Source organism: Lacerta agilis, chromosome 13 (assembly GCF_009819535.1).
Source record: "Lacerta agilis isolate rLacAgi1 chromosome 13, rLacAgi1.pri, whole genome shotgun sequence".
Lineage (NCBI taxonomy): Eukaryota > Metazoa > Chordata > Lepidosauria > Squamata > Lacertidae > Lacerta > Lacerta agilis.
In genome coordinates, this window is record NC_046324.1 from 7,669,021 (window position 1) to 7,681,069 (window position 12,049).

General features: G+C 45.4%; 1 protein-coding gene across 1 annotated transcript in view; it reads right to left on the reverse strand.

The window, feature by feature from the left end:
- HCN4 (hyperpolarization activated cyclic nucleotide gated potassium channel 4) overlaps nt 1–12,049 on the reverse strand; it is a 77,796-nt gene that overhangs the window by 2,586 nt on the left and 63,161 nt on the right. Inside the window, exons 4-6 of the mRNA XM_033167420.1 lie at nt 8,650–8,796; nt 7,728–7,968; nt 2,252–2,416 (exon numbers count right to left, since the gene is read on the reverse strand). Coding sequence (XP_033023311.1) covers nt 2,252–2,416; nt 7,728–7,968; nt 8,650–8,796 — 553 coding nt within the window. The remainder of the gene's footprint in view (nt 1–2,251; nt 2,417–7,727; nt 7,969–8,649; nt 8,797–12,049) is intronic.

Consider the following 12,049-nt stretch of genomic DNA (forward strand, 5'->3'; position numbering starts at 1 on the left):
CCTGATTGCTGGCCATGCTGACTGAGGGCACCAGGCTGGGGGAGGCTGGTGGCCCTTCTGTCCAGGGCTTCTTTTCAGCAGGAACTCACTGGGACTCAGTTCCGGCACCTCTTAGGTGGGCTCCATTGCCATGGTAAGAGAACAAGGAAGGTACGTTCACAGTGAGTTCCTGGCACCTCTTTTTCTAGAAAAATAGCACCATTCAGGTCTTATCCACTGTAGCTGCCCTTAAGTTCTTTTGTTATGTTCTTCTCCCTCCGTTACATTAAGGACAAACTCGGGGAAGCATTTTCTCGTCTCTTATCTGCTGCAAAACAAATGCAGCGGTGGGCAGGAGAAAAGAAGCGTTTTCATTTTCTCCCTCAGCAATGTTCCCGAAAAAGTGTGTGCTTTGTTTTAGAAAGCTGTTCAAAGTTGCTCAAAGAATTTGGGCACATTGAAAAGGGAGAGGGAGAGATTTATGAAGAATAGTCAAGTCAGCTGCAAGCAGCCTCAAGATCTCTCTCTCTCTCTCTCTCAAGATCTCTCTCTCTCTCTCTCTCCCCCCCCCCCCACCCCCGACAGGGCTCCAGCACATAACGCAAAGTGTGTGTGCCAATTGGGGTGGGGAATGAAGTTATCCACATCTGTATCACTTAACCACATTTTAAGCTTGCAATTATTAACATTTTCCAGTGATTAACAGCAGCCTTTGTGCGTCCCTCTAATTCTGTACTGGTCATGTGCCTTTTGGCTGTCCTTTAAAAATCCAGGCAGCCACAAGCCTCCCCACCCCCCACCCCCAAGTCCTTTTGTATTCTTGCATTGTTCTTGGATGCCCACACCATGGAACAGAAGCAGCGCTGTGGTTCTCAAGTGGCATCACTGGAGAGATTTGTGGAAGCTGAATTTAAAACACACACAACTCACTGCATTGGAATAGTGCTGCTTGCATGTTTTCTATTGTGCTCTTCTGAATTCACCTGTGTTGCTTCAGCAAAGGCATGGCTACTTATGCAGAACCTACTCAGAGCTCACCTGCTCCTGTGTAAGTGTGCACCCCACACATCCATTGCGCCTTGTCCCCAGTGCCACACACAAACGTTCCACAGAGACAGTATGAGACCTTCCTAAGCCAAATCTACCTAGCACTTCTAACTATGCAGAGAATGCACAGGAGAATGTCACTCAGTGGCAGCCATCACTGCCTCCTGCAGGAGGGAGATCCGTAGTTTAACTATGCGCTGCATGAGGAAGTACTAGGTAAAATAGTGTGCTGTTGTTGCACACATATTAAAAACACAGGGAACTGCCTTTTATGGAGTCAGAGCATTGATCCATCTCATTCAGTCTTGTCTACACTGACTGGCAGCAGCTCTTCAGGGCTTCAAATGGAGACTCTTTCATCTTCAGCAGCACAACCGGACGCCTTCATCTGCCCCAGCTGCAGCAAAACATGGCTCTCCCATATCAGTCTCTACGGCCACAGCAGGCGCTGTGAGCTTCCAACAGTTTGACTTCAGTCCCAAATTCGCACTCCTCCATCACCTCCTGAGACAGATGGATGCAAAGTCAACCTGAAGATGCCAGGGATTGAACCTTCTGCCATGCAAAAAGGATGCTCTACCACTAAGCTGTGGCCCTTCCCCAAGAAAGCAGCTCTGAATGTTACGTATGAGTTAGGACATAGATGGATGGGTGAGAAAATGAAGGGCAGCACACCCACATCTGCCATACTTAGAACCAGGAGCCCATGTAACCTGCATTCAGAAATAATCAAAATTCTGCGCCAAGGTAAACCAAATCCTGCTTTTCAAGAAAAACGGCAACCTGCAAATTTGGTTGATTAGTATAGTTTTTGTCTCTTTCTATTAAAGTCACTGGGAAGAATAAAAAGCAACCCAAGGCACTGAAGTTCTACTTCCTGCCATTCCACCTGACACCAAGAAATGTTAGGCCTTGAAGATTTCACCAGACAACAGCTACATGTTTAACAGTTTTGTCTCTGCAGTCAGGAGGGCTGGGAGCTTATGTCTTTTGTTTATCTCTTTTGCATGGTCGGGGGGGGGGGATGAGTCTGGCTTTGTTTTGTGTATTCAGATTATCTCCTCTCCTGGATTTGTTGGTGAAAGAAAATTGAATAACGACAAGGACTAGAAACTTGCTTTTTAAAACATAGAAGCTGAGAACCTCTGGATGCTGAATTTTGCTTCCAGTGCTTCCTTCTACCTATGAGTTTTCAGGTAACTCAATAACCATGTGAGGCACTTACCAATTCTGTCCAGTCTGTCCAGGGCCACTGTTTCAAAAGCCCTTCTCATCATGGGATACTCCTCAAGCACCTCATTAAAGTTGTCCACCGAGAGGGAATAGAGGCGGCAGTAAGTGTCGGCTCTCACACTCGCCGTCCGCCGGCCACGAGTCAGCAGGCAAATTTCTAGAATGACATAGTAAACACCATGGCATTTATTCCATCGCAAGTGCATGTACGTCAGGGTGCCAGCCAGCAATAAATCACAAAAAAGGAAGTGAAGTTAACTCTTTATTAGAAGAAACAAGGAAGACCTGCTCAGGGGTGCCTGGCCTAATGAGTATGGCAGCTCTTCTCGGTAGGTCTTGGACTGAAGATCCCCACCTTCCCACAGCTGACTAAATCTCCTCCTCACCAGGTCCTTCTCAAACAATCCGAGACGCCACTGACACACCTGTCTCTGCTCCTCACTCTTCATACCTCTTCTGGTTCTGGGAGACAAGGGAGGAGGGGAGATTGTTGCAGCAGGAGGGGGAGACCCCCATGACTCTTCACCAGCCTGACTCATCTCTGCCTCTTGGTCTCCCTCCTCTCCTGCTTCAGTTTTTGCCTCTGATTCTGGGCTTCCCTCTGCCACAGACTCTCCCTGCTCACTAAGGCCTGTTAGCCTTTCAGCTTCCGACACCTCCTCTTCCCAGTCTTCTCCCTCTGACCACTCATTGTCATTCCACCACCAATCCCCTGGCTCTGAGCCTTCTTCCCTTGGGGGTTTCCCAGCTGGTGCCTCCCACCATTCTTCTGTGTCCAGCCAGTCCATAATTCAGAATTGCAGCCAGAGGGTCCCTATTCTCCAAAACCCACTGAGTGGGTGTTCTTTCTCAGACCCAGAGCCATATTCCCTTCTGGACAATATTCTGGAGGCTCTATATTACTGATAAGCAGGGCAAGAAACAAAAAAGGGGGGGCAGTAGGATAGTTTCCACACATACTCATGCACCCCTCCACCTAGGCAAGGAAGCAATAGGTGTCATCATAGTTCAAGACACATTCCAGCTAGGCAAAAGGAGGGTGCAAGTCAGTATCGGTAAGGGGTGTGGCCTGGAGAGAGGGGTGTGGCTAGAGAGAGGTATGGCCTGGGGAGAGCCCTGAGATGCAGATAATGAGCCCTAGAGCAGGGGTAGGCAACCTAAGGCACGGGGGCCAGATGCGGCCCAATCGCGGATGGTCTGGGAATCAGCGTGTTTTTACATGAGTAGAATATGTCCTTTTATTTACTGTAAAATGCATCTCTGGGTTATTTGTGGGGCCTGCCTGGTGTTTTTACATGAGTAGAATGTGTGCTTTTATTTAAAATGCATCTCTGGGTTATTTGTGCGGCATAGGAATTCATTCATTATTATTTTTTCAAAATATAGTCTGGCCCATCTTCATCCCCCACCCAAAAAAATATAGTCCGGCCCACCACATGGTCTGAGGGATGGTGGACCGGCCCACGGCTGAAAAAGGTCGCTGACCCCTGCCCTAGAGGTTCACAGCTTGCCCCTGGAACCTTGATCACAGCAGGTTACTGTGAGTTCATGTCATGGTGCTGTCAGGCCAGGAATGTTCTGGGCGAAGACTTAACTCCTTATCATCCAAAGTACACATGCAAGTTAGGGAAAGGCATGTCCATCAGTCCTATGTCTCTCATTACTCCTAGGTGTGCACCTGATCAGACAGGAACTGAAATGGAGAGGCCCCGCCTCGGGCTTATGTATCTCCCCCACCCAAGCTGTGTGCAAGCGGGCAGAGACGGTGCCTACATGTAACCTGCTTGGGCTTCTCCCTCTTCAATCCTCTCCTGGTCCTGGGAGACAGTTGAGCAGGAGAGGTGGGGGCAGGAGAAGGGGGTGTGGAAGCCTTTGACTCTGCACAAGCCAGACTTCTCTCCCTCCACCTGCACCTGTTTTGCAGTCTCCCATCCTGCAACTTCTCCTGCCACTGACTCTAGATCCTCTGGATCAGGGATAAATAATTCGGGCGCCACCACCGAGAAGGCCCTCTGCCTGGTTCCCTGTAACCTCACTTCTTGCAGTGAAGGAACCACCAGAAGGCCCTTAGAGCTGGACCTCAGTGTCTGGGCTCAACGATGGAGGTGGAGACGCTCCTTCAGGTATACTGGGCCGAGGCCGTTGAGGGCTTTAAAGGTTAGCACCAACACTTTGAATTGTGCTTGGAAATGTACTGCGTTCCCTTCTTCCAAGTCAGTCTCCAACCCGGCTTCTCCCGGTGTCCACTCCCCAGTGACCAGCCACCACTCCTCAGTGTGCAGCCAGTTCCTGACAACTTATCACACCTGTTTTGAGCTGCATATTCATATGGTGATGATAGATAGGGGATTTTTATACTTGTTCTAAATGTCTGGCTAGAACATTCGCTAGTGCATTTAGTGATGCCTTCTCTGTATTTTCCTATACAGTATAATCTCTCCCCACCCCCCTCGATTCATTGAAGTATATAATCACACTACTTCCTTTCGTTCTTTTGCTTATAGGGTGAACTCTCTATCTGGTAATTTCCTCACTGTTCTTACCTTTCTCCTACATAGTAATTCATTCATCTAATTATCCACTTGGGTTCTGCTATCAGGCATCGTTCCAGGCATGGCTAGTTCATTCAGCGCATGCTAATCACCTCTGCTACACAAGCGGGAACAGAAGGTCATGACACATCTTGCCAAAGCAAAGTCCCCGCAGGACCGAGGACTGACGGTGTTTGATCTGACTTACGACCTCATGATCAGAGCGGGTTACGATTGCCTGTCCTGGTGGCATTTGAGCCAAAGGCACTTGTAACTCCCCCTTAGACAAAAATTGATAGCTCCACTCTTAGGCCACCTTAGCCTGGTAGATGGAGAATGTCAGGTTTCGTTTTTGGCAAATAATTTTACTGGTACCACAACCTTTGAGGTGGCCAAATTTCTTTTTTTGGCCCTTAAACGACGTAAGGTTAAAATCGATAGTACCGATATGGGTCTTTTAAGTATAATCTACTTTTAGTGTATGTTTTAGTGTAAACCCCTCTGAGTTGTCTCAGGTTTTAAAATTTGTATGGATAATGATTGTGTTCTGACTGATGGTCGAATAAATTGTTGTTGTTGTTGTAACTCCCCCTCCAAACCTGATGCCTGGTAGGGATGGAGGAGGAGGAAGAAGAAGAGGAGTTTGGATTTGATATCTCGCTTTATCACTACCCGAAGGAGTCTCAAAGCAGCTAATATTCTCCTTTCCCTTCCTCCCCCACAACAAACACTCTGTGGGGTGAGTGGGGCTGGGAGACTTTAGAGACGTGTGACTAGCTCAAGGTCACCCAGCAGCTGCATGTGGAGGAGTGGAGACGCAAACCTGGTTCACCAGATTACAACTCTACTGCTCTTAACCACTACACCACGCTGGCTCTTGTCCTGCATTTTAATGAGCAACAACCTAATTTGCTTTTTGTGAAGCAACAGGTAAAAAACTGATTTATCCTTCGAAGTTCACCAGATTTCTCCATTTTTCGCAATGGAGATCTCCAACCCAGCAATGTGTGCAAAAATTCATATATTGGAGGAATGTGTGCGTAGAAATGGATGCATTGGTAAAATAACGTGCAAAAATGCATCATGTTTGGGGGGATGTCTTGCAAAGAAGTGTAGATTAGCCTGGATTGCTCCGTTGGTTAGAGTGCCAAGGTTGCAGGTTCGATCCCTGCATGGTGCAGCTCAGCTGTATAGTCCTGCATTGCAGGGGATTGGACTAGATGATCCTCAGGGTCCCTTCCAACTCTATGATTATATGAAATTGCATATAAAAATGTGTGTATTGGGAGAAATCTGCACCAAAATGCTCATGAATTTCCACGAGAGTTTTTTTTATAAAAAAAGATACACACGTGGGAGATTTAAACTATATATAATTTTGTTTTGTGTGTGTGTGTGTGTTTTAAGAATGAGAGTAATTAAATTATTAGCTAGAGTAATGAAATGAGTATTACACTAAGAAAACCATTGTAGAAGCAATATGAAGTAATATTTTAAATTTGATTTATAATTTGAAAGAGATTATTGTAAATTTATGTCTGTTATTATTTGTGTGATGTAAGATTTTTTTAAAAAAACCACAAATTTAATAAAGGTTTGTTTGTGTGTATATATATATATATATATATATATACACACACACACACACACACACAAACAAAAACAAAAAAACAAAAAACTTAAATTGCTCCAGAAATGTGGAGAACTGAATTTAAGGTCAGTAAAATGAAAAACTGAGAGAAACCTAAAAGGACCTATTGAAGTGGGTGGTCACATGGTTTCTATGTATGTGGGAGGGGGGCAGATACAGAGGAGGAAAAAGTGACCAGAGGCAGGTGGTGTCCATGGCCCCCACTCAAAAATTCAACTATGCCCACAGGCCTATAAAATTTGGCAACTCTTGGCCTACTCAAAGCAGCAGGGTCTTGGGCAAATGGTTCTTCCCATCACCTATTCCCTGATCTTTTCCAACTGCAGATGGACAAGACTGAACCCGATACTTTCTATATACCAAGTGTGTGCTCAACTAAAACTCGCTTTTATGAGGAGTTCTTTGAGCCACAGCTACTTTTATAAGCTGATGGTTTTCACTGGATTAACTGCCACAGCTTCCTATCAAGGAATAGCAGGAATGGTACATTTGGGAAGATGCATGAAATTATGCAATGCAGTTCCTGGGGAGCCTAGGGAAGAAATCATGACAGTCCACCACGGACAGGATGAACTGCTTATGATACCTCCTTGTTAGGTTTCTCAGTTTGGGCTCTTAATGTAATCCCTGCTTTCACCACTAGGGGGTGCTATGTGTCCCACACAGCTGCTTCTCCTACAAAAGCAGTGTGTACAGTATATGTGAATCAAGAAAATATTTAATAAAAAACGCAATTAAAAAGGTTAGAGGAAAAACCCACTGGCTTGGCTGTTATATTGTAATGTTACTTGCCTTTTGATTCTGGGTGTTTTTGTATATAGATACCGGTAATAATTCAAATCTAGTGAAACAAATGATTAGGGAGAAATGGGATTTATGGATAAGCTCACAGCATTATGCAGCACATTTTTAAAAAATGCATTGGTATTATAAACGTGAGGGACTGTTGTTCAATATATTCAAAATGAATTTGGGTATAAATGACTTAGGAGTTTTTATCTAACATTCTCTGTTCACTAATGCAAGAATTCTTGTGCTGGAAGACTGGTGAGTTTTAATGTTGCACCACAGAGGACACCAATGCAACAGTTGTGCTAGTGAAAATTTGTTGCGCAACAGATCCTGCAATCTGTTGGGCAACGAAGTAACCTGCTTGTGCATTCTTTTTGCGCAAGAGTGTTCTGCTGGTGCAAAATGTTTCTGCTAAGAAACAGTCCATTGGACGAAACCCCGTGAACACTACATTTATGAAGTTATAAAACCCATACAGGGTAGGCATTGCTTACCTCCGAAGTAGGAACCATCAGCCAGCTTGGTCTCCTTGTTGCCTTTGGTGAGAACACTCACCACCCCGTGCTGGATAAAATACATCTTCTTTCCGATTGTTCCCTCCCGGATGATGTAGTCGCCTGGCTGGAACACCTCAAAACGCAGCTTGGTCAGCATGGATGTTACAAAATTGGGGTCTGCGTTGGCAAACAGAGGCATGGAGGCCACAAGTTTCCGGCAGTTGAAGTTGATGATCTCCTGGTTGTGTGAGAGAGGGTGGGAATTCAGCAAGTGGTTGTGGTTTTATTTGCTTGTTTAAACCAGGGGTGGGGAGGCTCAGGCCTGGGAGCCTAAGGTGGCCCTCTCAGCCAGACCCTTAAAATTATTCCCAGGCTGTACTCACTCTCCCCATCCAGAAACAAAGGAGATACAGTGGTGCCTCAGTTTTCGAGTATCTCGGAAGCCGAACGTTTCGGTTTTCAAACGCTGAAAACCCAGAAGTAAATGCTTCGATTTTCCAACGCGCCTTGGAAGTTGAACGGCTTCCACTGTGTGTTTTTCAGTTTTCTCCACTGAAATCGAAATCCTCCCTTTGTGCCTCAGTTTCCGAACGTTTCGGAAGCTGAACGGTCTTCTGGATCGGATTACCTTAAAAAACCGAGGTACCACTGTACACTTCTTATTTTAAAGCTGTTGGGATTTTTTCCCTTCCCTCCTATGCGGACATTCACAGATTTAACCAATCAGCAGGTTAATCAACTTAACACAAAGGTGCGAGTTGATTAATCTGTTGGCCTCTTGCTACGTTTTCTTTCATAGAGTGACACTAGGCCTAACTCTTTAGTGTTCTGGACACACTCTTCAGTCCCCAGTGGGGTCCCCCCCTTGTTGCGTAACCCCTCATTCAGATGTTGGCTGCCCCTCTCCTATACAACTCACCTCCCTCAGTGGCTCACTCAGCTCTCCCAGGATACTCTCCTCGTCGAACATTTTGCCCTGGTAGCGGTGTTCGTAGTAGTCATGGATCCTCTGGCGCATCTCAGCTGGGAGCTTGTGGAAGGACATGTACTGCTCCACTTGCTTGTACTGGGTGGGAGGAAAGCAGTAAAGGAAGAGGCTTTTAACTGGAGTGTCCAAATGGACCAGGGCACGCTAGACACCCTCCTCTCCTGGGACTGCGGGGAGCCATCACGTAGAGTGTCAGCAGCTGTTTTAGAAAGAGTCAGGTCAAATTGATCCAGCGTCCCAGAAAACTAGTGCCAGCCTAGCCTACTCATATTCAGATGTAAGTCCCACTGTGTCCAGTGAAGCTCTGGATTGCAGCCTTGACTTACTGCATTTTTCATTCCATAAGACGCACCCCCCAAAAAAGTCAGGGGAAATATCTTTGTGTCTTATGGAGCCGACTTGCCCAGGGGCCAAAAGAGGATCGTGCTTTTTATTTTACAAAGAGAAAAGGGGGTGTTGAAAGGAACCCACTCAGCAGCTGATCAGCAAGAGATCGGGAGACAGATAAGAGTCCCTGGCTCCCTTTCAGCCCCGCCCTCTTGCCCAGGCCTCCATTGTTGAATGTGCTACAGAGGGAGGTTGTTTGTTTCCCCATCGACATGTGACTGGCTGATTAGATTATCTGTCTGGAAACTGTAGAAATGGCTCCCTTTCCTTAAGAAGCTGTAGAAATGTGAGTTGAACCCCATAAAAACGGGGCTTTTCCTCTTTGCTTTTCCCCTTTGCAAAAGAAGCTTTGCTTTTCCCCCTTTGCAAAAAAGCTGCACAAATCTGAGCTGATCCTCAAAAAACAGGGCTTTTCCCCTTTGCAAAAAGATGCAAAACTTTGAGCTGATCCTCAAAAAAACAGGGCTTTCCCTTTGCAAAAAAAAGCTGCACAAATTTGAGCTGATCCACAAAAAAACAGGGCTTTTAGAGGAGGAAAACCAGAAAAAAATTTTTTTCTTGTTTCCTCCTCTAAAAACGAGGTGCGCCCTATGATCTGGTGCGCCCTATGGAGCGAAAAATACAGTGCTTTTATAGGCTTGGCATAAAGAGGCTGAAACCCAGAGTGACCAATCTAATGATGCACACTCACATTTTTTAAAAAACAAAACACATCCCTAAAGGCAAAGAGGAGGAAATGGGGACAGTGAGTAATTTAAGAAGACCACCCAGGGACCAGATCATTAGTGACGATTTCTGGTAAAACCAACAAAGAGGCAATCTGAAGACTATCAGATGCATAGAATAATCCACAAAGAGTGGTGGTGGTGGACTTGTAAGCAGCGACTTCAGAAAGGAACAGGGGGTCAGGGAAGATAAGGGAAATGCAATCAGAGCTGGAATGTATGCAAGACAAAGGCCAATGATAAGCCCAGAGGCTCCAGTGCAGGATTGCAACTCATCAAAAAGTTCAACTCCATGCATCTGGGCCTGAATACAGAAAATGGTTTCCTTTCCCACCAAATGTGTTAATTAACTCAGTGCTGCCAAGCTGATTGTTTTAATAACTACCATTGCTCAATTATAGTTCATTAAAAAACAACAACAGAGGATTTTTTATGTCTCAAAACATTTCGGCTTCCAATTGCTTTGAAATGAAATCTGAGGATTATACTTCATGCATCTGTGAAGTAGACTCGGGATGATGCCATCATAAAAATTGTTAGCCTTTAGGCTCCTTGTTGCCCGTCCGGAAATTCTTCCTGATAAATATTTATGGGCAGTTGGTTGTTTTAGTACCCAATGAATTGTTGCTATGGTTGCCATTATTATTATTATTATTATTATTATTATTATTATTATTATTATTATTATTATTATTATTAACATGTATCGTAGAAGAGCATAAGGAGAGCCTGATGGATTGGACCAATAGCCCTAGTCCAACCAGATGCCCATGGGAAGCCTGCAGGCGGGAACTGAGAGCAACAGCACTCTGCCCACTTGCTGTTTTCAGAAACTGGTATTCAAGAGGTGCAATGCCACTGACAGATGGAGCTGGAACATAGGCATCATGGCTAGTAGCCATGGACAGCTTCAAAATTTTGCCTAATCCTCTTTTGAAACAATCCAAGTTGGTGGCCATCATTGCCTCTTGAAGAAGCAAATTCCACAGTCCAACTATGTGATGCATTTATCCGCCCTGAATCGTCAGCTTTGTTCGGTGTCCACGAGTTCTTCTGAGAGAGCTTTTATCTTTCCACTTTCTCCATGCCAGGCATAGTTTTCTGAACTCTTACTCGCCTTTTCTCTAAACAAAGAAGTCCCCAAAGGGAGCGAGGGGGGTGAGACACCTCTTCTTTACAGACAAGAAGAGAACCCATAAGGTTGGACATCATCTTGAGTTTTCTTCCCTTCACCGAGCTAAAACGAAAACCCATTTTGGGGACAAATCTGCCCACAGCCCTTCTCTTGACTTTCTAGAACATGTTCGCTTAGTTAGGAAGGACACATGCCGAGTGCATTCTTTCTGATCTGTTAACGGCGGAGATGTTGGGGAACGCCGGTGGGAAGCCACGCAGAGTTTGGAGGTTGTTAATAAAATAAGTATTTATTAGACCCATGGAACAATGCGCAATTATTAAATTGCATACTTGGAAATGTAGCACATGAGAAGGCATGCACCCTGTGGACCTGCTTCGTGGCCCCCCCCCATCATTTCCTGCCCTGGAATGAGGCCTCTGTGCTTTTTTCTAAAAAGCCAAGGCAAATCACAAATCTGCCTGGAAGTTATGACCTCAGAACACCCTCTTCTCAGCTATGTGGAGGCTAGTTATAATTGCACAGTGGTGCGGGAGAAGCACTTTGCACATGCCCAAGGGCACATATGCAGAACAGATCTCCGTATGACTAATTAAGAGCATTACCCCCCAAAAGACTCATTAGAATGAATGTAGCTTATTACCACATCCCATGGCCCAGGGTTGAACCCTAGCTTGAAAAAAAATATGAATTCTAATGCACGACGCATCCTGGCTTGGATTAAACTCTACCAGTGTTTCCAGTGTTACATTTTCATGCATTTTAAAGACCCGTCTATCTTTCATACGAACATAGGAAGCTGTCTTATAATGAGTCATACCGTTGGTACATCTACTGCAGATCAGTCTACACTGGCTGGCAGCAGCTCTCCATGGTTTCAAACCAGGCATCTCCTCCAGCCCTACCTGGGGATTCAACCTGGGGCTGTTTGCATGCAGAGCAGATGCTCTAACCCAAGCTGACAACCTGTCTCCTTTCGAACACAGCCCTTCAATTATTAAAAGCAATAAAGGGTCAAACTATATGTTCCACATAACTTTCCCTACTCCAGAAGCAGCCACAGACACTAAGTTCTTGAACAGGG